Raw genomic sequence first — 25,614 nt, 5'->3', positions numbered from 1 at the left:
TGATTTTAGATCTTTCTTCCTTTCTAAAATGTATGTTTAATACTATACATTTCTCTCTAAACACTATGTTAGCTGTATCCCATAAATTTTGAAGTATTTTTATTTTTTAATTTTTTATAAATTTATTTATTTATTTATTGACTGTTTTGGGTCTTCGTTGCTGTGCATGGGCTTTTCTCTAGTTGTGTCCAGCAGGGACTGCTCTTCATTGTGGTGCACAGGCTTCTCATTGTGATGGCTTTTCTTGTTACGGATCATGGGCTCTAGGCACATGGGCTTCAGTAGTTGTGGCACGTGGGCTCAGTAGTTGTGGCGCATGGGCTTAGTTGCTCCATGGCATGTGGGATCTTCCCAGACCACAGATTGAACCCATGTCCCCTGCATTGGTAGGCAGATTCTTAACCACTGTGCCAGCAGGAAAGTCCCAATTTTGTGTATTTTTTAAAGTTATTTTTAATTGTAGTAAAATACACATAGCATAAAATTTACCATCCTAAGTGTACAGTTCACTGATGTTAAGTATATTCATGCTGTGCAACTTAAGTTGTATTTTCATTTTTATTTAGTTCAAAATACTTTCAAATTTATTGTGAGACTTCTTAACCCATATGTAAGTTAGAAGTATGTTGTTTAATTTCCAAATATTTTGAATTTTCTAGCTATCTTCTGTTACTGATTTCTAGTTTTATTTTGGTATGCTCTGAGAAACACAAGGTTTCTGTTCTTTTATATTTGTTGTGTTTTATGTACTAGAATGTTGGTGAGTGTTTTGTGTGCACTTCTGTTGTTAGATGGAATGTTCTATAAATATCAGTTGGATCAAGTTGATTGATAGTGCTGTTCAGGTCATCTGTATGCTTACTGATTTTCTGCCTACCTGTTCTATCAATTAGTTGGAAAAGGGTGTTGAAGCCTCCAACTATAAATACAGTCATCACACTTATCTGCAGTGGATTAGTTCCAGGATCTGCCCCCACCTTGGATTCCCAAATCCATGGATGCTCAAGTCCCCTATATAAAATGGTGTTGTGTCTGCATTTAACCTGTGCATATCCTCCCATATACTTTATTTTTTTAATTAATTAATTGGGTTTTATTTTTTTATTGGCTGTGTTGGGTCTTTGTTGCTGCACATGGGCTTTTTCTAGTTGCGGCGAGCAGGGGCTACTCTTCATTGTGGTGTGTGGGCTCCTCATTGTGGTGACTTTTGTTGTGGAGCGTGGGCTCTAGGCGCATGGGCTTCAGTAGTTGCGGCAAATGGGCTCAATAGTTGTGGCTCATGGACTCTAGAGCGCAGGCTCAATAGTTGTGGCACACAGGCTTAGTTGCTCCATGGCATGTGGGATCTTCCTGGGACAGGGCCTAAACCCGTGTCCCCTTCATTGGCAGGCAGATTCTTAACCACTGCGCCACATAGGAAGTCCCTCCCATATACTTTAAAACTCTCTAGATTACTTATAATACCATTATGATGTAAATGCTATATAGATGGTTGTAAATACAAGCTAAAGGCTATGTAAATAGTTGTAGGAATGTAGCAAATTCAAGTTTTGCTTTTTGGAGCTTTCTGGAATTTTTTTCCAAATATTTTCCACCTGTGCTTGGTCGAATTCATGAATAGGGAACCTGTGGATATAGAGGGCTAATTGTAGTCAATTTGTCTATTTCTCCTTTCAATTTTATCAGTTTTTGCCACATGTTCATAAAGTTTCTGTTATCAGTTCTCAAATTTTGGGTATATTATCAATTTTGAGTTAATTTTTTTTTGTGGTATGAGAGGTCATTAGAGGTTCCTGTTTTTATGCATAGGGATATTCAGTTGTTTTAGCACACTTTGTCAAAAAGAGCACATTTTTTTCTACTTCATTGCCTTTATATCTTTGTGAAAAATCAGTTGTCCTGTAGGCGTACGTATATTTCTGGACATTCTTTTTTTTGTTGCATTTCTCCATTTATCTGGCTTTATGCTACTACCTCACTGGTTTTATTAGTGTTGTTTAATTTCCAAATATTTTGAATTGTCTAGCTATCTTTTATTACTGATTTCTGATTTTATTTTGGTATGCTAATTACGTTTTTAGAATGAAAACTTTTCTTTTTCAAGTTGTTTTGGCTATGTATTTCCATATAAGTTCTATAATTGGCTTGTCAATTTCTGCAAAAAACCCCATGAAATTTTGGTTGAGATTGTGATAGATCTACAGGTCATTATGGGGAGAATTGATATCTTAATCTTCTGAACTACTAACAGTAGATCTTGTCCTTTTTTTAAGTCTTCTTTATTTTTTCTCAGTAGTGTTTTACAGTTTTCAGTGTGCAACCTTTTCACATCTTTTGTTAGATGTAGCCCTAAGTATTTCATTCTTTTTGGTGCTGTTATAAATGTTTTGTAATTTTAATTTTATTATTTATGATTTATATAAAAGTATGATAAAATTTTGTATGTTAATCATGTAACCTTGTTAAGTTGGTTTATTTGTAGTGTTTTTTTTTGTGGATTGCATCATATTACATAGTTGATATGTCATCTCTGAACAAATATAATTTTGCCTCCATACCATATTGAATAAAAGTGGTAAGAGTGGAAATGCATTTCTCAGTGGGGGAAATACATTGAATTGAATGAAATTTCAACATACAAGAAACTTGTTGGCCACCTAAAGCAGTGCCAAAGAGGTTGCAAGACTGCTTCAGCACTTGAAAATCTGTCAGTGTAACTAATCATATTAACAGGTTAAAGACAAAAGTCACACAATTATATCAACTGATGCAGAAAAAGCACTTGAGGAGAACCTTTTGATGCCAGAGAGTCAAAAACTCCACCCTCAGAACATGCCACCATTTTCTGAACATGCATCCTATGAAGAGCCAGGAAGTTTGACTACACTTTTACAGACCACTGATTACCTCACTTTTCTTATCTCCAATCACCTTTACCCACACCTCAAACTACCCTGCCTCTTTATCCCATAAATATCCCTAAACCCTGTCTTCAGGGAGGCAGACATGAGATTTGTTCTCCCAGTCTCCTAGCTTGGCTGTCTTGTGAGTAAATATTTTCTCTGCTGGAAAAAAAAAAAAAGAGAGAGAAAGAAAGAAAGAAGAAAAGAAAAAGCATTTGACTCATTAAAAGCATTTGACTCATTAAAAGCATTTGACTCATTAAAAGCTGACTCATTAAAAACTCAGGAATAGAGGGAAACTGCCTCAACCTGAAAAAGAGCATCTTTTTCATACAGATCTTATAGAAGTAAAATTTACATTTAGTTTAAACTTAACAGAAATACAGTTGTTTTTGTATATCAATCTTGGATCCTCTCAACTTGCTGAACTTGTTTATAAGTTCTAATAGATTTTTGTTTTGCTTTGTTTTTTAGTGGATTCCTTAAACTCTTCTAAACATCACATCATCTGCAAATCAAAATTCTTTTATTTCTTCCTTTGCAATATGGAAGACTTTTATTTCTTCCTCCTGCATTATTGCTCTGACTGGAATCCCCATTACAGTGTTGAACAGAAGTGATAAGAGTGCATATCTATCTGGTTCCTGATCTTAGGGGAAAGCCTTTTGTCTTTCACTGTTACTTATGATGTTAGTTGTGGGTTTTTCATAGGTGCCCTTTTTCAGTATGAGGAAATTCTCTTGTAATACTAGGTTATTGAGTGTGTTTATCTTGAGAGGATGTTGATTTTTGTCAAATGCTTTTTGTGTCTATTGAGATGATCGTGTGGTTTTTGTCTTTTATTCCACTGATATGAGATGTTTCACTGATTTTGAATGTTACCCCAACCTCACATTCCTGAGATAAATTCCATTTGATCACAGTATGTATACTTTTCTATATGTTGTTGGATTTGGTTTGCTAATATTTTTTAAGGATTTTTTCCCTCCATATTCATAAGAGATATTGGTCTATAATTTTCTTGTGATGTTTTTCTTATTTTAGTATCTGTAATTCTGTACTCATAGAATGAATGGTGACATGTTCCTCCTCTTCCCTTTTTTTAAGGAGTTTGAAAAGGATTGGTGTTAATTCTTTAATGTTTGGTAGAACTCACCAGTAAAACCATTTAGGCTGGGTGCTTTTTTTGTGGCAAGTTTTTTTGGAATAATTTCTTTACTTGATATAGGTCTACTTAGATTTTCTATTTTTTTCTTTGTCTTAATTACTTTTTTATTGAGGTAACATTGGCTTATAATATTATATAAGCTTCACGTGTACAATAATACACTTCTACTTCTCAGTACATTACAACTCACCACCAAAAATTTAGTTTCCATCTGTCACCATGTAGTTGATCCCCTTTATCCATTTCCCCTCCCTCCCCCCACAGCACCCCTTTCTCTCTGGTAATCACCTATGCTTGCTGTATCTATGTTTGTTTGGTTTAGTTTATTCACATTTTTAAAATTTATTTTTTATATTCCACATAAGCGAAATTATATGGTATTTGCCTTTCTTCATCTGACTTATTTCATTTAGGATAATACTCTCAAGGTCCATCCATGTTGAAAGAAATGGCAAGATTTCTTTTTTTTAATGGCTGAGTAATGCGTATTCTAGTATATACACGTGTATCTACCTGTCTACCTACCTACCTGCCTTTCTACATCTTCATTCATCAAGTGATGGGCAATTAGGTTATATTCATATCATGGTTATTGTAAATAATGCCACAATTACACAGGGGTCCGTGTATCTTTTGGAGTGGGTGGTTTTGTATTCTTTGGATAAATACCCAAAATAGAGATGGCTGGATCCTTTGGTAGTTCTATGACTATTTTGAGGACTCTCCATACTATTTTCCCTAGTGGCTACACCAATTTACCTTTACACCAATAGTGTATAAGGGTTCCCTTTCCTCCACAGCCTTGCTAAAACTTGTTATTTCTTGCCTTTTTGATAATGACTTGTTAATTTTAACAAGCATGAGTTAATGTCTCATTTTGCTTTTGATTTGCATTTCTCTAATAAGTAGTGCTGTTAACATCTTTTCATATGCCTGTTGGCCATCTGTATGTCTTCTTTTGGAAGCTCCTTTGCCCATTTTTAAATAAGATCATTTGGTTTTTTGTTGTCAAGTTGTATGAATTCTTTATATATATCGGGTATTAACCTCTTATTGGATATGTCTATATTATAAATATCTTCTCCCATTTTGTATTGTCTTTTCATTTTGTTTACATTATCCTTTGCTGTGCAGAAACTTTTTAGTTTGATGGAGTCCTGTTTATTTTTGCTTTAGTTTCCATTGCCTGAGGAGACATTATCTTAGTAAGATACTAAGACCAATGTCAGAGAGTATTCTGCCTTTGTTTTTCTTCTAGGAGTTTTATGGTTTCAGATCTTACATTCAAGTCTTTAATCTACATTGAGTTGATTTTTGTATATAATGTGAGATAGTGGTCTAGTTTCAGTTTTTTGTTTTGTTTTTTTTTTGCACGTGACTGTCCAGTTTTCTCATCACCATTTATTGAAAAGGCTAGGCCTTCTCCATTGTGTTTTCTTTGCTCCTTTGTCATAAATTAATTGTCCATATATGTGTGGGTTTATTTCTTGCCCTCAATTCTGTTCCATGGATCTGTGTATCTTTTTTGCCAACACCATGCTGTTTCATTGCTATGGCTTTGTAATATTTGAAATCAGAATGTGTGATAGCTCCCGCTTTGTTCCCACCCCTTAGGATTGTTTTGACTGTTCAAGGGTCTTTCATATTTCAATATAAATCTTAGAAGTTTTTGTTCTGTTCCTCTGAAAAATGTCATTGGGATTTTTGATAGGGATTGCTTTAAACCTAGAGATTGCTTTAGGACATTTGAACAATGCTAATTCTTCCAATCTGTGAGCACAGAGTATCTTTCCATTTATTTGTCTCTTCTTCAGTAGCTTCCAACAGTGTGTTATAGTTTTCAGTGTACAGGTCTTTCACCTCCTTGATTAAACTTATTCCTAGATATTTTATTCTTTTTGTTGTGATTGTAAGTGGGGTTATTTTTTAAATTTCTTTTTCTGTTAGCTCAATGTTAGTGTATTAAAAACACCACAAATTTTTGTATGTTGATTTTGTATTTCGCAACTTTGCTGTGTTTATTACTCCTGTTAGTTTTGTGGTGGTGTCTTTAGGGTTTTTAACATATGAAATCATGCCATCCACAAATAGTAACAATTTTACTTATTGTCTTCCAATTTGGATGCCTTTTTTTTTTTCTTCTCTAATTGCTCTACCTAGGACTTCCAATACTATGTTGAATAAGAGTGGCAAGAGTGGGCATCTTTCTCTTGTTCCTGATTTTAATGGGATAGCTTTCAGTTTTTCATTGAGTGTGATGTTAGCTGTGCTTTTGTCATATGGCCTTTATTATGTTGAGCTATGTTCCTTCTATACCCACTTTATTGAGTTTTTATCACAAATGGGTGTTAGAATCTTGTCAAGTGCTTTTTCTGCACGTATTGAGATGATCATATGTTTTTATGCTTCGCTTTGTTAATGTGATGTGTCATTGTGATTGGTTTGAGAATGTTGAACCATCCTTCCCTCCTTGGAATAAATCCCACTTGATTATGGTATGTGATCCTTTGAATGTATTGTTGTATTTAGTTTGCTAATATTTTGTTGAAGACTTTAGCATCTGTGTTTATCAGAAGTATTGGCTGTAATTTTCTTTTTCATGTGTTGTCTTCATTTGGTTTTGGTATCAGAGTGACATTGGCTTCATGAAATGAGTTAGAAAGCATTCCCTCTTCTTCAGTTTTTTTTGAAGACTTTGATAAGGATAGCTATTAAATCTTCTTTGAATGTTTGATAGAATTCACCTGTGAAGCTGTCTGGTCCTGGACTTTGGTTTTGAGGGAGGTTTTTATATTACTGTTTCAATCTCAGTCTTTATGATTCAGTTTTGGAAGGTTATATGATTCTAATTTGTCTATTTCTCCTTGGTTGTCCAATTTGTTGCTATATAGCCATTTATAAATGTTCTCTTATAATTCTTTGTTTTTTTGTGGTGTCTGATCTGCTCTATTTCCAGTGCTTTCTAATACGTTCTTTATGTCATATATTGAGTTCTTCAGCTCCAGAATTTCTTTGGTTCTTTTTTAGAGTCTCAGTCTTTGGTAAAGTATTCTTTTTGTTCATTAATTTTATTCCTGAGCTAATTGAACTTGAGCCTTTCTGAGTTGTCTTGTAGCTTGTTGAATTTCTTCGTGACAGCTATTTTGAATTCTGTATTAGATCATAATACTCCGTAATTTTAAGTTTGGTTTTAGGGGAATTGTCATTTTCTTTTTGTGATAACAGTGTTACTGTGGTTCTTTGTGATACTTGATGAGTTGTTCCTCTGCCAGTGTATTTGAAGTAGTGAATACTCTTCTACAGGATTCTAATAACTCAACAAGAAATTCGAGGATTTTCTTTTGATTTCCAGTAGGTGGCACTATAGCACAAGTTTTTGCTTTCTCTTACCTGAGCTGCCACTGGTTATATTTAAGAGTTGGCACTTTCCACCTTCTGCTTCTGTCAGAGTTATTGCCACATGCCATCATTATTGCTTCCAGGATCGTTTTGCCTCCTGGGGCACTGGGATGGTGGGCTCTTCTGCCACGTCTAGAATTCTGTGAGTCACAGGCTTTACCACCAGGTGTGGGGGTAGGGAGTTGGGGTCATTCAGGTACCTCTGCTTGTGTCTGGTGTTGTGAGGTTCACAGGTTCCACCACTGTGGGCACTGTGTCAGTAGACCAGAGTTGTGCGTGCCCCAGTGACTGGGGGCACGGGGTCCTGGGCCCTAGTACTGCTGCTGCCCAGTTACCAGTGGCCATGGGCGCCACTGCTGCTGGGAGGTCAGTCATGTATACCACCTCCTGCTGCTACCAGGTTTTCTGTGGCTAGAGGGCTAGGATTGCAGCCACTGTTTCTGTTGTTCCCTCAGTCCTGCCTCCTCTGTGTGTTACTATCCACCCACCTTTTGGTGTAGAGGTGTGTGGTATTCTCCAGCAACCTGTCGTGTTGGGCAGAGGGGCCCTAGTTGAGTTATGGATGTCTTATTGGTTGTAGACTGAAGGGGAGAGACAAAGGGAGTATCTCATTCCACCATGCTGCTGATGGCACTCTCCCAGATTTTCTGTTTCTTCTAGAAGGTATTCTTGGTAGTTTGTGTCTTTCTAGGAATTTATTTTATCTTTCTTACCTATTTGTTGGCATACTTTTCTTATAGTATTCTTTTATAATCCTTTTTATTTCTGTAAGGTTGGTTATAATGTTCCCTCTTTTATTACTATAATTTGAGTCATCTGTTTTCAGTGGGGGGACGTCTAGCTAAAAGTTTGTCAATTTTGTTGGCTTTTTTTTTTTTTTTTTAATGAACCAAGTTTTGGATTCATTGATTTTTTTTTTCATTGTTTCATTGTTCATTGCATTTCCTACCTTTTGCTTGCTTTGGGTTCATCTTGCTCTTCTTTTTTCAGTTACTTAAGGTGGAAGGTTATTGATTTGAATTCTTTCTCCTTTTTTAATATATGCATTTGCAGCTATAAATTTCTCTTTAAGCACTGCCATAGCTATGTATCATAAGGTTTGATATTTTTGGTTTTTTTCATTATTCATCCCAAAGTACTTTATGTTTTCCATTGTGTTTTCTTCTTTGCTCCATTGGTTATTTAAGCATATGTTGCTTATTTATTTGTCGTTTTTCCACATTTTCTTCTGTTATTGATATTAAATTTAATTTCATTGTGGTCAAAGAACATACTTTGCCTGATTTAATTCTTTAATTTCTTGAGGTTTGTTTTGTCACCTAGCACATGGTCTGTCATGAAGAATGTTTCATGTGCATTTGAGAAGAATGTGTGTTCTGTTTAGATCTAGAGTATATGTAGATATCTGCTACACAAAGTAGTTTATCGTATTCTTCAAGTCTTCTGTTTTTTGTTCATCTTCTGCCTTGCTTTCAGTCCCTTCTTATAAGTGAAGTAGTGAAGTCTCCAACTATTTTTGTTGAGTTGTCTATTTCTCCCTTCAGGTTTTTCAATTTTATTTCCTGTATTTTGGGGCTCTGTTTTTAAGTGCAAGTATACTCATAGTCGCTATATCTGCCTGATGAGTCAATTGTCTTATCTTTATAAAATAACTTTCTTTTGTCTCTAGGAACAGTTTTTGCCTTATAAAATTTTGTGTGATATTAGTATAGCCACCTCAGTTCTATTTTGGTTACTGCTTGCATGGTCTTATATTTTTCCATCTTTTGTTCTTCAGCATGTTTGTGTCATTGAATCTAATATGTCTTCTGCAGATAGCGTATAGTTGGATTTTTTTTTTTATGGAATCCAATTTATACTTTTTCATTTTTATTTTTTGGGTCCATGTTTTTAAGACAAATTTTTTTAGATCAGTTTTAAGTTCACAATACAATTGAGAGAAAGGTACAGAGATTTCCCATATATCCCCTGCCCCAACAGATTCATTGCCCATTATCAACATCACTCACCAGAATGGTACATATGTTATGATCAGCGAACCTCCATTGATACATCATAGTCAGCCGAAGTATAGTTTACCTTAGGGTTCATTCTTGATATTTTATAGATTTGGACAAATGTATAATGACATAGTCATCATTATGACATCATACAGAGTATTTTCACTGCCCTAATAATCCTCTTGCCCTGCCTATTCATCCCTCCTTGTCTCATTGTCTCCTTCATCCCCAGCAACCACTGATCTTTTTATTGTCCTCATAGTTTTGCTTTTTCCAGAATGTCATATAGCTGGAATCATACAGTATGTAGCGTTTTCAGATTAACTCCTTTCACTTAGTGATAATACATTTAAGATTACTTCATGTCTTTTCATAGCTTGATAGCTCATTTCTTTTTAGTGTTGAATAATATTCCATTATCTGGATGTGCTGCAGTTTGTTTATTCATTCACTTATCGAAGGGCTTCTTGATGCTTACAAGTATTATAAATCTGCTGTAAACTTCTGTGTGCAGGTTTTTATATGGACATAGTTTTCAACTCCTTTGGGAAAATACCAAGGAGCATAATTGCTGGATTATATAGTAACAGTATGTTTAGTTTTGTAAGAAACCACCAAACTCTTCCAAAATGACTGTACCATTTTGCATTCCCACCAGCAGTGTACAAGAGTTCCTGTTTCTCCACATTCTCACCAGCATTTGGTGTTATCACTTTTCCAGGTTTTGGCCATTCTAATAGGTGTGTAATGGTATCTCATTGTTGTTTTAATTTGCATTTCTCTGATGACATATAATGTGGAGCTCCTTTTCATATGCTTATTTGCCATGTGTTTTCTTTGTTAAGGGCTCTGGCCCTTTTTATTCAGGTTGTTTCTTCTCTTATTATTGAATTTTAAGAGTTGTTTGTTTGTTTTGGATAACAGTCCATTACCAGATGTCTCTTGTGCAAATGGTTTTTCCCAGTCTGTGGTTTATCTTCTCTTCTTCTTGACTTTGTAGTTCACAGAGTAGAAGTTTTTAATTTTAATGAAGTCCAGCTTATTAGTTATTTCTTTCATGGAGTGTGTCTTTGGTATCTCAAAAGACATCATTCCCAAGATTTTCTCCTATATTATCTTCTAGAATTTTTATAGTTTTTGCATTTTACATTTGGGCCTGTCATTGATTTTAAGTTAATTTCTGTGATGAGCCTAAGGTCATGTCTAGATTAAGCTTTTTTTCTTATGGATGTCCTGTTGTTTCAGCACCATTTGTTAAAGAGACCGAATAGCTTTTGCTCCTTTGTCAAAGATCAGTTGACTGTATTTATGTGGGTCTGTTTCTCAGTTCTCTGTTTGGTCCATTGATCTATTCTTTTGACAGTACCACATTAGCTTGATTACTGTAGCTTTATAGTAAGTCTTGAAGTCAGGTAGTGTCAGCTCTCCAGCTTTATTCTTCTCATTTAGTACTGTGTTGGCTATTCTAGGTCTTTTGCTTCTCCATGTAAACTTTAGAGTCAGTTTGTTGATGTCTGTAAAATAACTTGCTGGGATTTTTCTTGCTGAGATTGCATTGAATCCATAGATCAAGTTGGGAAGAACTGACATCTTGACAATATTGAATCTTCCTATCCATGAACATGGACTATTTTTCCATTTACTTAGTTCTTCTTTGATTTTGTTCATTAGTGTTTTGTGGTTTTCCTCATGTAGGTCTTATATATTTTTTTAGGTGGATCATTTTTTAAATCCATTCTGCCAGTCTCTGACTTTTGATTGGGGTACATAATCCATTTATACTTAGTGTAAGTACTGATAACTTAGAATTTACACCTGCCTTTTTCTTGTTTTTATATGTCTTACAGCTTTTGCATTCCTTTATTCCTTGATTCTTGCCTTCCATTGTATTAGATATTTTTGATTATGCCTTTCCAATTTCCTTTTTTTTCCTATTTGCGGTTACTTTCTTAGCACTTACCTTAGGATTACAATTAGCATCTTAAGACAGCCTAGTTCAGATTAATACTAGTTTAATCGAAGTATACAAAACTTTTCCTCCAGTATATCTCCATTTCCTTCTCCCTCTTTTATACTATTATTGTCATCAAATTATACTTTTATATATGCTATACACTTATCAACTCATTTTTAAAAATTGTTTTATATTTATTTGTTTATTTTTGGCTGCATTGGGGCTTTGTTACGGTGCATGGGCTTCTCATTGCAGTGGCTTCTCTTGTTGCGGAGCATGGGCTCTAGGCTCATGGGCTTCAGTACTTGTGGCACTCAGGCTCAGTAGTTGTGGTGCATGGGCTTAGTTGCTCCATGGCATGTGGAATCTTCCCAGACCAGGGCTCGAACCCATGTCTCCTGTATTGGCAGGCAGATTCTTAACCACTGTGCCACCAAGAAAGTCCCAGATCATTTTTATAATTATTGCTTTGTGCAAGTGTCTTAAAACTGGTTGAGAAAAGGGTTGTAAAGAGTTATATTTATTTTCATAATACCCATTTAGTTAACTTTTTTGGTGCTTTTTATTTCTTTGTGTGGATTCAAGTTACCCTATAATGTCATACCCTGAAGGATTCCCTTTAGTATTTCTCATTGGGCAGGTCTGCTAGCAACAAATTCTCTCATATCTGTTTTTTGGTTTTTGATAATTTGTTTTTAAATCTGGAGATGTCTTAATTTCTCCTTTATTTTTCAAGGGGGATTTAACTGGATATAAAATTCTTGGTTGACCATGTATTTCTTTCAACACTTTGAAGATCGTCACCTCACTGTCTTCCATCTTTTGTGATGAGACATAACCATCTGTTGTTACTCTCTTCATGGTCATATTTTAAGCTACAACTTCCTCCACTCAGTTTTAGTTGCCTATTTACTTTCATCTGCTTTCTTTCTTCCAAAATCCTTTGAAACCTCTTGCTCCTTGCTCTATGAGCTTATTCTTTTTAAAATTCCTTCTCACCAGGGTCTTAGGAGGAAGGGGAAGCTAATGTATGAGTTCAATCTACTACTTAAACCAGATGTTCTCTGTATCTTGCTATAGGAGGTCTAATCTAAGCCTGTGATGTCCCAGGAACTACACACCTGCCTGTGTTTTAAGTCGTCCAAGCTTGTCACCCAAGTATTTAAAATATGTTTCACAGAGTAGTTTTTCCTTTGAGAAGTAGTTCAGGAATTTAAGAGGCATAGAATCTCGTTATCCTTCCCAGTCTGTAAATAAATGGGGATAGTAAAGTGAATAGTAAACTCTGCTTCACTCAGTATTTTAAGCTTTCATGTTGAACTAGCTGCAATTTATTTTAAAACTTCTAGAGTGTAAGAATATGTGTATTTAAAGGTGGATGTAATTATATGTCCACAACATTTATATACTTACTAAAAGGAATATTCAGATAATAAATATCTGTTGGGTAGGAATCCAAATTATGGTCTCCAAAACGATGTGGTGTATGGTGCTTGACTAAAACGTGGCTGATGTGGAGAGTCTTTCTTCTTGCTGATACCACCTGCATAGCAATTCTCCAATTCCAGGATTATGTGTTTGGTTTAAAATAGAATTTTGGTAGGAACATTAGTGCCCAGGTCTCACTCAGGAACATGAGGCTTTTTCTTGATCTGGTTGATGATGTTGGACTTCTTGATGTATTTCAAGACATTGTGAAGATTGGCTCAGGAAGAAAGAAGGTTCGATGTCTGACAGCTAAACAGAACCCAGGAGACACACTTTCACAATAACCTATAGACTACGTCCTAGAGACCATGTGCTGTTCGGTAAATGCATATTGCTTACCTAATGCATTGGTCCTCAAAGCATCAGCATCATTGGAAACTGGTTTAAAATGCAGATTCTCAGCCCCACCCAGACCTACTGAGTGGAAATTCTAGGGATGGGGCCTAGCAGTCTGGGATTTTTAAAAAGCCCTCCAAGTGATTCTGATGAGTGTTGAATTAGGAATTGTTGACCTCTTTGAGTTCAGAAGTGTCTGTGGTGGTGATGTTCATGTGAGGTTGGTTCAAACCTGTAGGAATAACTAGCCAGATGTGATTGTTTGTGGGAAAAGGCTAGGGAGTATGAAAACCTTATTTGTGAAAAGCAGCTTCACGTGTTGTTAATATCTTACCTATCTGCTTTATCAGAATACGTTTTCTGAAGAATCTGAACCAAACAGCATATTTCTTTAAATGATGAAATAGTCCGAATCCTACTATAGTGTTGTTTTTCCCTGATCTCTGATGAGTCTCCTGAGAGCCAGGGACCCTCCCTAAGGTGTATTTAAGGTGTGAGATCACAGAAGCCAGTGAAGTTCATAGCAAACTGCTAGACATAATGTATATTCAAAGCACTCCTAAGTTCTTTCCCTGAGGACTTACCTTGTTAGAAAGGCTGGAAGGATTTGAAAAAAAAAGAAAAGGTGTTTTTTCAAAGTTGCCTGCCTGCCCTCCAGAGGTGTTTTGAGGAGAAAGGGGATTTTATATAGTTCTGGGGCTTTGGGGGTGTTTTGTTTTTTTTTTGAGGTTGTAGATTCAGAGGTGAGATTCAGAGGTGAGGACTTACAGTTTAAAAGAAATCTGGTTTTGTTTTGTTTTACCACATAAGGAGTCATAAGGAGTGCTTTAATTCTTTTAAGGACAAAATACTACTGTGGTATTAGGAAGCTATGTTTTATAGCATCCAAGCCACTAGATAAATCTTCGGTCAGCCCTTCATGATGAGGGGATGTGAATAAAATGTGTAATTGATATTAGGGAAGACATCCTAAAGGAGAGAAAATTTGGGCTGAGGGTTGAATTTATTGTCATCATGCATATTTGGCTGAAGAAAAACAGCTACACCCCTCAGGGAATTAGAAGAAACACAGATTTGTCAGATTGAAAATAGGCGAGAAGTTGGAGATAGAACTGTGATCAGGAAAGCTAAGATAGGGAGAATGCCATTCCTTGCATTTGCGTAGTGGTGCTGTCATGTAATTGATAGGCTCTTAGCAATAATCTTGAGATAAGTAAAGCATGATTACTGTTCCTCCTTTACAGATTAAAAAGCTGAGATTCAAAGAGATGAAATGATGGTGGTGTGGTGGCAGCTACTTTTTACTGAACATATATTCAGGTATTCAACAAATCTTTGAGCACCTACTGTGTGACAGGCCCTTTTCTGGTCTTTTGAGACACAACAGTTGATGAAGTAGACAGAAATCTGTGTCCTCATTGGGTAGAGAAAGGCAGATGATAAATGGGATAAATAAGTAAATTATGTAATGAGCTAGATGTATTTTCTTCATAAATCCTGAGGAGAAAAGTGGAACAGGGAAGGGGAGCTGGCTTAAATTGTAAATAGGGTGACTAGAAGTGTTTTGAAGAAAAGGGTGACATGACCCATGTGAAATTGACAAGGTCACTCTGACTGCTGTCTTGAGAACAGACTGAATTATGATGGATCAGGTATGGGATTAGATCTGCATACTGGCTCCCAGGTAATCTTTATAACTACTACAGAGCAGATAGTGAGTCTCAGAGATGTTAATAAGCATGCTTAAGATCACAAAGGTAGTAAGTGCCAACAACTCTATTGAAAATATGTTTTGATTTTATAAGGTTATGTTTAGACCAGCTGCATTTCTTTTTCTGTTGGGAGGGAAGAACCTAAAATGTGTTAAACCTAAAAGGGGCTGTGTTTTATATTTGTCTTTGGTATATCAGTGAATGAAGAATCAGCAGATTTTGTGCACAAAGCAAAAGAAATTTGAAAATTTTGCTGTGGAAAGGGGATGTGAAGAGTTTCTTGAGACTGAAGGAATTATAAATGGTGCAGAATTCAGTGTAGCTGAGTTACAATGCATAGTGTAGTTGACTGACAATGACATTCCTTTTATTTAGTGTAAAGTCTTTCCTCATTGTTGAGAAGCTGTATGCGTAGTGGTTCAGAGCACAAACTCTGGAGCTGAGTTGTGTGAATTCAGATCCCAGCTCAAATCCCAATTCAGATAGTAGCTGTGACTTCAGGCAAGTTGACTTCTCTTTGCCTTAGTTTCTTAATCTTTAAAACAGAAATAACGTACAAACTAAACATGTTCTTACCATGTGATCCAGTAGTCATGCTCCTTGGTGTTTACCCAAAGGAGCTGTAAAACCTATGTTCACACAAAAGCCTGTGCGCAGATGTTTATAGCCACTGTATTAATAATTACCAAAACTTGGAAGAAACCAAGTTGTTCTTCAGTAGGTGAGTGAATAAACTATGTTACATCTAGAAAATGGAATATTATTCAGCACTAAAAAGAAATGAGCTATCAAACCTTGAAAAGATTTGGAGGACCTTAATTGCATATTACTAAGTGTAAGTAACCAATCTGAAAAGGCTACATAATGTATGATTCCAACTATGTTTTCAATACATTCTGGAAAAGCCAAAATATGGAGACAATAAAAAGATCAGTGGTTGATGGGGTGGGGTAGGAAGCATAACTAAGTGGAGCATAGAGGATTTTTACAGTAGTGAAAATACTCTGTATGATATTATAATGGTGGATACATGTCATACATTTGTCTAATTCCACAGAGTGTCCAATACCAAGAGTGAACCCTAAGGTAAACTGTGGACTCTGGGTGATTATGATGTGTCAATGTAGGTTCACCTATTGTAACAAATGTACCACTTTGCTGGGGGATGTTGATGATAGGAGAGGCTGTGCATGTGTGAAGTAGGGCAGGGGGTTATGGGAATCTCTGTACCTTCTACTCAGTTTTGCTATGGACCTAAAACTGGTCTAAAAAATAAAGCTATTTTTTTTAAATGGAAATAGTAGTAGTACTCATCTATTAGTGTTGTTATGGGTATTATATGAGTTAAGATATACAAAGCATTTGGGAGGGTGCCTGGCATCAAGCTTATGTTTATAGTATATTATTCATGAACATAAAAATATTTATATAGGTTTCATTGGTTCACTCATAGACTTGAACGTCCATCTCTGTTTTTCCCCATAAAAACTTAAGTTTTTCAGCCTCAAATTCTTCTATCATGATTGCTGTGTAGAATCTAATCATATTGACTATATTTCTTTAAGTATGGGCAGAAGGTCTCTTATTAGAATGAGCTGGAGTGTAAGTTGATAATACAAATTATTACACCAAACTTACCAACTCAGACGTTTTAAGGGTGGGCCAAAGAATGTGCATTTTCCACAAGCACCCAAGGTGATACTGATGCAAGTTGGAGTGCTAGTGTTTTGAGAGTCTAGGAAGAACTATACCACACTTCTAACCTCCCAGGCACTTCTTAATGCAGTCCCCACAAATTCTTTCCCAAAAATACACATGTAAATTTTGGCAGATCACTGTGTATCCGGAAGATAGTCCACCTCAGAACCCAGTCTCTTGTGTGAAATGACTTTTTTATGAAGTAGAACATTCTTTGTATCGCACTCTTGCTTCATGATGATTCTTCTTAACAGTATGAGTCATAGTCCATTGCTGTTCTGACTTTTAAATATTAGGTAATAATTAGTAAGCATGTGATTAATCCTAAACAGTTGAGTCATTTTGAGGGACTTTTGGGATAAAAGCAAATTGTGGGATAGAGTGAGCAAAATATCTGTCATAAGGAACAGGAAATGAAGTTAAGTAATATATGATTGTGCAGTGAAATGATAGTATTACTATTCAAACCATTTTTCTCCTGAATGTACAACCAGGCACATGAAATAAATTCAGTTGTGAATGGAGATGTTTTCATAAATCTTGAGAAGCTCGACCATTACTAACTACTTGCAGGACTGCTTTACAGATAATGAAGGGAATGCTTTACAAATGCTTATAAAAAATAACAGAAAAATGAAGTAAATACAGACAGAAGGGAAAGAAACAAAAAGATTACAGATATTGGTTTGCAAATGAAAATAAGCAAGCATTTATTGAATACCTATATAACAGACATTGTGCTTGAAACACACACACATCCACCCTCTCCATCTTTACAACATCCAAAGAAAGTAGATATAGTAATCTTCATTTTACAGAAGATAAAATTGAAGCTCAGAATGGTTCAGATAGCAGGCAATGAACAGAATCAAGATTTAAACACAGAACTTTTGACTGTACCGTATAGTTTAACTGACCTACTTGAGCTGTATATAATTGGACTATAAATTAATGTTTTATGCAGTCAGTGCACAGTGAGCACTCTTGCAGAGTTCCCCTGGATTTGAGTTATTTGAAGAGGGCCAATGAAGGTATCTGCTTCTAACCAAGATGAAATAACGGAGACCAGAATCACCCTCCAGCCTGAAATAACTATAAAACCAGACAAGAGATATAAAAAATGGGTTTTGGACATTGAAAGGCAGGCAGCTTAGAATTGTGATCTCTGAGAAAAGAGAAACAAATGTGGTGAGCCTAAGGTTGCACCAGCTGCCTCCTTGGAAGCAATCTGCAGTGCAGGGAGTACTTAAACAGCCTTCTCAGAGATGTGTAGAAAGCCAGGGTGGCTAGAATTTGCAGCGTAGTGTACTGAAGAGAAGGGAGCAGCATGGAGTGAGGCTTTAGCAACGTGCAGAGGGCCTTCAGGTCTTTGCTAGCCCGAAGTATTTGGCTGAGTATTGATCTGTGCAAACTACCCAAGACTAGGGAAAGATACAGGAAGGAGCAGACAGTTTTCAGGGCACTTGGGGGGCTGGAAATAGTTCGTGTTCCCACTAGCCAGAGCAGCAGGTGGAACTCTTAGAAAGATGTGGCCTTAAGCAGTGGGATAAATTAGCCTAAAATGAAGGCAGCTCTGGAGTTTCCATACTGATTTCAAATAACTAGTCTAATGAGACAGGAAAAAAAAAGTCAGCAATTGAGACCTATTGAATAAGTAATGAAGACTTCTTTGAGGAGGACGAAGGATTAAGTAAAACAGGATAAAAATATGACTGGTTGTTCAGGAAAACAAGAAAGCCATTTAATTGGTAAAGCAGTGGAACTGAGGCTACTAGAGTTTAGATGAAGGCAAGTGATCAGCAACCACAAGAAGAATGAAAAGGGATCTGAACGGGATGCTTTTGATGTCCCTACAGATACAAATAGAGCTGATTTTCTGTTTTAACTCTTAGACTTTGAAAGATCTTGAAATATTCTGTTCCTCAAACTAATGTTTACTATATATTTCAGATATTTGAAAATTGATAATTTAATTGTAAACATGTATAGTAACTCTTGGATTACTGTGATAGATATGATATTTTTTGAAGATGGACCGTCTTTAATTCTGTAGATTAATTTACGTTTTAGCAATAGTACTGTTAACCTACAAAAAAGAGATAGCATTTATCACCCCAAAATGGGAGATATTAAATTGGGATTTACATCTTATATTGGAGAAAGCTTTTCTTATTGTGTCACTACAGCCAGAAAAGTCAAAGGAATAATCTTACAGGTTGGACCACAAGACAGAGTGAGACTGCTAGGCAAAACACACAGCATATTTAAGACATGGTAAACTATTTTTAAAAAGATGTGCAGCATGTATGATGAAGAGTTGATATTAATATAGAAAGACATCTTGCAAGTCTGTAACGTGCAAATGTCCCGGTAGGAAAAGGGCTGAATTCTGAAGTAGGCAGTTTATTTACAGGAAATTCACTTTTTTTAAAAAGCTTCTGGAAAACTACTTTGCCTCACTTAAGAAATGCAAAGTAAAACAATAATGAGATGATTCTGTTAAAAAGGTTTAAAATGCCTCACTTTGATGAGGAAGAGAGAAAAGATGACTTTTAATAAATTGTGTAAATTGGTCAGATCTTTCTGTAGGGTATAGTGGATTGGTATTAGGAGCATGCAGGCTGTATTCAAGTCCCAGCTCTACCACTGAAAATGTGTACTCTCAGGCAAGGTTTCCCACCTGAGAAAATGGAGATACTAATAGTATAGAGTGACTGTAAGAATGACGTGGATTTTGTAAAGTAAAGCATGGTATCTCCTGCACAGACAGTTGTAGCTTATGAAGGATACATACTGAAAGGAACATATTCTGAAGGATACATATTGAAAGGTTAATCTGCATATTGAAAAAAACTAATCAAGGTTAATGAAAAGGGCCTGTTTCTAATACACTGATTGGCATACAGACTTCTCATCAGCAATGGTGTTTGTTAAAACACAGTAGACATGACCTGGCATGGCTTTCAACCTAGAATTCTGTAAGTAACCAAATTATCAGCTGACTATGAGGATAAAATCAAGGTATTTTCAGAATGAAAGGACTTAGAAAGTTTACCTTCCATTCACCTTTCATGAAAAAATTACTTGAGGATAGATCAAAGCCAAAGCAGAATCTGAGGAACAGTGGCCTCAACTCAGGGGTGCAGTTAAAAGAAATCCCAGGTTGAAAACTGTGTAGTGGGCCTAGGAAGCTTTTTATCCACATTAGAATTAGGAACCCAAAGGGCTAGGAAAAAATATTTTGAAAAAGCAAGTAGATAGTATGAGCACAGTAGTGTGATTAAGAATAGGAGGGAGGACTTCCTAGGTGGCGGCAGTGGTTGGGAATCCGCCTGCCAATGCAGGGGACACGGGTTTGAGCCCTGCTCTGGGAAGATTCCACATGCCGCAGAGCAACAAAGCCTGTGCGCCACAACTATTGAGCCTGTGCTCTAGAGCCCGTGAGCCACAACTGTTAAGCCTGTGTGCCGCAGCTATTGAAGCCCACGCACCTAGAGCCCATGCTCCACAACAAGAGAAGCCACTACAATGAGGAGCCTGCACACCGCAATGAAGAGTAGCCCCCGCTCACAGCAACTAGAGAAAACCCGTGTGCAGCAACAAAAACCTAACACAGCCAATAAATAAATTAAATAAATAAATAAATTTATATTAAAAAAAAGAATAGGAGGGACTTCCTAGGTGGTGCAGTGTTTAAGAATCCACCTGCCAATGCAGGGGACATGGGTTTGATCCCTGGTCTGGGAAGATCCCACATGCCACAGAGCAGCTAAACCTGTGAGTCACAACTATTGAGCCTGTGTGCTGCAACTACTGAAGCCCATGCACTTAGAGCCCATGCTCCACAGCAAGAGAAGCTACCGCAATGGGGAGCCCGCACTCGCCGCAACTAGAGAAAGCCCTTCGTGCAGCAGCAAAGACCCAATGCAACCAATAAATAAATAAATAAACAAACAAACAATAGCCAGGACATGGAAGCAACCTATGTGTCCAACAACAGATGACTGGAAAAAGAAGATGTGGTACATATATACAATGGAATATTACTCAGCTGTAAAAAGGAATGAAATTGTGACATTTGTAGAGACATGAATGGACCTAGAAGACTGTCATACAGAGTGAAGTGAGTCAGAAAGAGAAAAATATCGTATATTAACATATATATGCAGAATATAGAAAAATGGTACAAATCAACCAGTTTGCAAGGCAGAAATAGAGACACAGATGTAGAGAACAAACATGGACACCAAGTGGGGAAAGTGGAGTGGGGGGCAGGGGGAGGTTGGGGTGGGATGAATTGGGAGATTGGGATTGCCATAGATACATTACCAATAAGAAAAAAAATATCAAATTGTACACTTTAAATATATGCATTTTATTGTATAAATAAATAAATTTATTTATTTAGAAAAAAGGCTAAGGCTGAAGACAGGGAAGGGTACACACTGTTCACTGTACTAAGTGATCACAATTTAAAAAAAAAAATTGGAAAGACCTTAGGGATATGATAAAGATTTGTTTCTTTTGTCAGCAAGAAAAAGGCAATTAAAAACCAGAGAGAACTCTATATAAGAAATACATCATCTAAATTTGCAGCAGAATAAAATCTGCCCATGTTTTAAGTAGCTAATGAAATGAAAGATAATCCATTTGACACTGATGCTTGGAATGTTTTATTTTTAGCAACACAGGTTTTGTGAGTCCAAGCATAACACTTGGTAAGAGAAAAATTTTTAAGGTAAGTGTGTGTACGAATTATACATATGTATATACAGATATATATATATACACACACACACATAATATCTATACACACACAATAATTACATTTTGTCTCACATATTAGAATAAGCCTATAGACAAAGCATGGGAAACTTAATTACAGATATAACTAAAGCTTGGAAATTAAAAATCTTAAAAAAAAAGAAATGATATAGTTAGCAGAACTTGGAAGTGGAGTGGAAAGGTGAAATGGAATAGTACAAATAAACCACTTTTCGTAACTTTCCTTGGTGGAAACCATAGCACTGCAATGATCACTTAGCCATATAATTTAGCATGAGCTAGATGAAGACTGTTAACTGTAGATTAAAGCCATAAATTCAGTAAACCTCACTTAATTGAATTAGTAAAGAATGAGGGGTTCTGTTTAATTGCCTAGTATACTGTCATGTCCACAATAAATGTTACTTCTTGATCCCAGTTCAAGTACGAATTCCTTCTTTAAGCCTTGCACCTGCCTCAAATTGGACAGTCATCGTGTTTGTCCAAGACTGCCTTGTGACATTTGGCACATATTAGCATTATTCGTGTCTACACCTTGTCTTCCCAACAGTCTAGAAATGTATAGGAAGAGTATGTCTTATTTTTCTCTATTATGTCCTGTCTAGCACAGCACTGTCCAGTAGAATATCATGTGAGCCACATATTCAAATTTAGACTCTCCAGTAACAACAATAAAAAGAAGCAAAAATGATTTTAATAATGTATTTAACCCAATATATCAAAAGTATTTCAATGCCAAATTAATGTAAAAACATAGACATTTTACATTCTTTTTTGTACAAGTCTCCAAAATCTTGTATTTTATATCTACAGCATATCTCAAATCTGTACTAGCCGCATTTCAAGTGCTCAGTAACCACTTACTAATGACTGCTGTATTAGTAGAAGTCCAGCATATTATAAGTGATTAGCAAATGAATATTCCATAGGCAAACCTTCAAAAAGTAATCTTTTTCCCCCCAACAGAATACCATGGCTTCACGAGTCTTGCCTCAAAACGAACAGCCATATTCTACTTTGGTGAATAACACTGGGTATGCTGCAAACATGAAAGGTAATAGTTCTTTAATATGCTTTTTGTCTCTGTATAAACTAAAATTTAATAAAGCTGTATTAATGAACATGAAAGAAAAGGCTATTTCTTCATATTGGAATCCCAAGTTGCAAGTACTACATACAGCCTTTTGTTTATTTCTGCCTTACCATGTGGCCTGTTAAAATTCCTTTTCAAAATCCTGAGTAATGACCTTAGCCTTTTTTATTCCTTAATTTTGTATACAATTTTTGAAGGTTACTTTGCATTTACAGTTCTTACAAAATATTGACTATACTCACTGTATTGTACAGTATATCCTGGAGCTTATCTTACACTCAGTAGTTTATACCTCCCAGTCCCCTACCTGTATATTGCTCCCCCCACCACTGGTAACCATTAGTTTGTTCTCTATATCTGTGAGTTTTTATATTATATTCACCAGTTTGTTGTATTTTTCAGATTCCACATATAAGTGATATCATACAGTATTTGTCTTTCTCTGACTTATTCATTTAGCATAGTGCCCTCCACGTCCATCCATGTCACTGCAGATAGCAAGATTTTGTTCTTTTTTTATGGCTGAGTAAATTCCATTGTGTATGTATACACCACATCTTCTTTATCTGTTCATTTGTTGATGGACACTTAGGTTGCTTCCATATCTTGGCAATTGTAAATAATGCTGCTGTGAACATTGGAATGCATGTATCTTTTCAAATTAGTGTTTTTCTTCTTTTGAATATATACCCAAGACTGGAATTTCTGGGTCGTATGGTAGTTCAATTTTTAATTTTTTTCCATAGTGGCTGCATCAATTTACATTCCCACCAACATTGTACAAAGGTTCCCTTTTTTCCATATCCTCGCCAACACTTGTCATTTGTGTTCTTTTTAATGATAGACATTCTGACAGGTGTGAGTTGATATCTCATTGTGATTTTTACTTATTTATTTTTGTCTGTGTTGGGTCCTTGTTGCTACACATGGGCTTTCTCTGGTTGTGGAGAGCAGGGGCTACTCTTCGTTGTGATGCACAGGCTTCTCATTGCACTGGCTTCTCTTGTTGCGGAGCATGGGCTCTAGGCACGTGGGCATCAGTAGTTGTGGCACTCAGGCTTAGTAGTTGTGGCTTACGGGCTCTAGAGCACAGGCTCAGTAGTTGTGGCACAGGGACTTAGTTGCTGCACAGCATGTGGAATTTTCCTGGACCAGTGCTTGAACCCATGTCCCCTGCATTGGCAGGCAGATTCTCAACTACTGTGGCACCAGGGAAGTTCTCTTTGTGACTTTGATTTGCATTTCCCTGTTGATTAGATGTGTTGAGCATCTTTTCATATGCCAGTTGGTGATCTATATTTCCTCTTTGGAAATATGTCTATTCAGTTCTTCTGCCCATTTTTTAATTGGGTTGTTTGTTTTTTTGATGTTCACCTGTATAAACTGTTTATATCAGTGTATGTTGGATAGTAATCACTTATTGGTCATATCATTTGCAAGTATCTGCTCCCAAACAGTAGGTTGTCTTTTCATTTTGTCAGTGGTTTCCTTTGCTGTGCAAAAGTTTTTACATTTAGTTAGGTCCCATTTGTTTATTTTTGCTTTATTTCCTTTGCCTTAGGAGGCAGATCCAAAATAATTATTGCTATAATTTATGTCAAAGAGTGTTCTCCCTGTATTTTCCTCTAGGAGTTGTAGAGTATCCAGTTTTAAATTTAGGTCTTGTGTATGGTGTTACAGAATGTTCTAATTTCATTCTTTTGCATGTAGCTGTCCAGTTTTCCCAGCACCACTTATTGAAGACACTGTCTTTTCTCCATTGTATATTTTTGTCTTCTTTGTCATAGATTAATTGATCATAAGTGCTTGGGTTTATACTAGGCATTCTGTCTCTATTGATCTATGTGTGTTTTTGTGCCAGTACCATACTGTCTTAATGATTGTAGCTTTGTAGTATACTCTGAAGTCAGGGAGCATAATTCCTCCAGTTCTGTTCTTCTTTCTCAAAATTGTTTTGGCTATTCGGTGTCTTTTGTGTTTCCATACAAATTTTTAAATTATTTATTCTAGTTCTGTGAAATATGACATTGGTATTTTGATAGGGATTCCACTGAGTCTGTAGATTGCCTTGGTTAGTACGATGATTTTAACAATATTGATTCTTCCAATCCAAGAACATGGTATATCTTTCAATCTGTTTATGTCATCTTCAATTTCTTTCATCAGAGTCTTACAGTTTTTTGAGTACAGGTCTCTTGCCTCTTTAGGTAGGCTTATTTCTAGGTATTTTATGCTTTTTGATGCAATGGTAAATGGGATTATTTCCTTATTTCTCTTTCTGATAGTTCATTTTCAGTGAATGGAAATACAACAGATTTCTGTATGTCAATTTTGTATCCTACAACTTTACCAGCTTCGTTAATGAGCTCTGGTAGTTTTCTGGTGGCATCCTTAGGATTTTCTACATATAGTATAATGTCATCTGCAAACAGTAACAGTTTCACTTCTTCCTTTCCAGTTTCGATTCATTTTATTTCTTTTTCTTGTCTGGTTGTTGTGGCTAGGACTTCCAAAACTATGTTGAATAAAAGTGACAAGAGTGGACATCCTTGTCTTGTTCCTGATCTTAGAGGAAATGCTTTCAGCTTTTCACCATTGAGTATGATGTTAGCTGTGGGTTTGTCATATATGGCCTTTATTAACATGAAGTGTGTTCCCTGTATGCCCACTTTCTGGAGGGTTTTTATCATAGATGGGTGTTGAATTTTGTCAAAAGCTTTTTCTGCATCTGTTGAGATGATAACATGGTTTTTGTTCCTCAGGTTGTTAATGTGGTATATGATATTGATTGATTTGCAGATATTGAAAAATCCTTGCATCCCTTGGGTAAATCCCACTTGATTATGGTATATGATCCTTTTAATGTATTGTTGGATTTGGTTTGCCAGTATTTTGTTGAGGATTTTTGCATCTATATTCATCAGTGATATTGGTCTCTGTAATTTTCTTGTTTTGGTATCAGAGGGATTCTGGCCTCATAGAATGAATTGAAAGTGTTCCTTCCTCTGCAAATTTTTGGAAGAGTTTGAAAAGGATAGGTGTTAACTCTTCTCTAAATGTTTGGTAGAATTCACCTGT

At 36.1% G+C, this 25,614-nt stretch overlaps 1 protein-coding gene across 3 annotated transcripts in view; it reads left to right on the top strand.

Moving 5' to 3' along the window:
* The window catches only part of PTPDC1 (protein tyrosine phosphatase domain containing 1), a 79,699-nt gene that overhangs the window by 13,484 nt on the left and 40,601 nt on the right, over nucleotides 1-25,614 (top strand). For 2 of the 3 annotated variants that reach the window (XM_057724872.1, XM_057724874.1), the window contains exons 2-3: nucleotides 21,342-21,396; nucleotides 22,410-22,497. In XM_057724872.1, coding sequence (XP_057580855.1) covers nucleotides 22,416-22,497 — 82 coding nt within the window. In that variant the 5' untranslated portion in view covers nucleotides 21,342-21,396; nucleotides 22,410-22,415. Of the gene's footprint in view, nucleotides 1-21,341; nucleotides 21,397-22,409; nucleotides 22,498-25,614 lie in introns of those variants that run through there. The other variant, XM_057724873.1, reaches the window with a different exon arrangement.

This window comes from Hippopotamus amphibius, chromosome 2 (genome assembly GCF_030028045.1).
Source record: "Hippopotamus amphibius kiboko isolate mHipAmp2 chromosome 2, mHipAmp2.hap2, whole genome shotgun sequence".
In the NCBI taxonomy this organism is placed as follows: Eukaryota; Metazoa; Chordata; class Mammalia; order Artiodactyla; family Hippopotamidae; genus Hippopotamus; species Hippopotamus amphibius.
The sequence above is the reverse complement of the archived record's forward strand: the minus strand, read 5'-3'. Positions and strand labels throughout refer to the sequence as shown.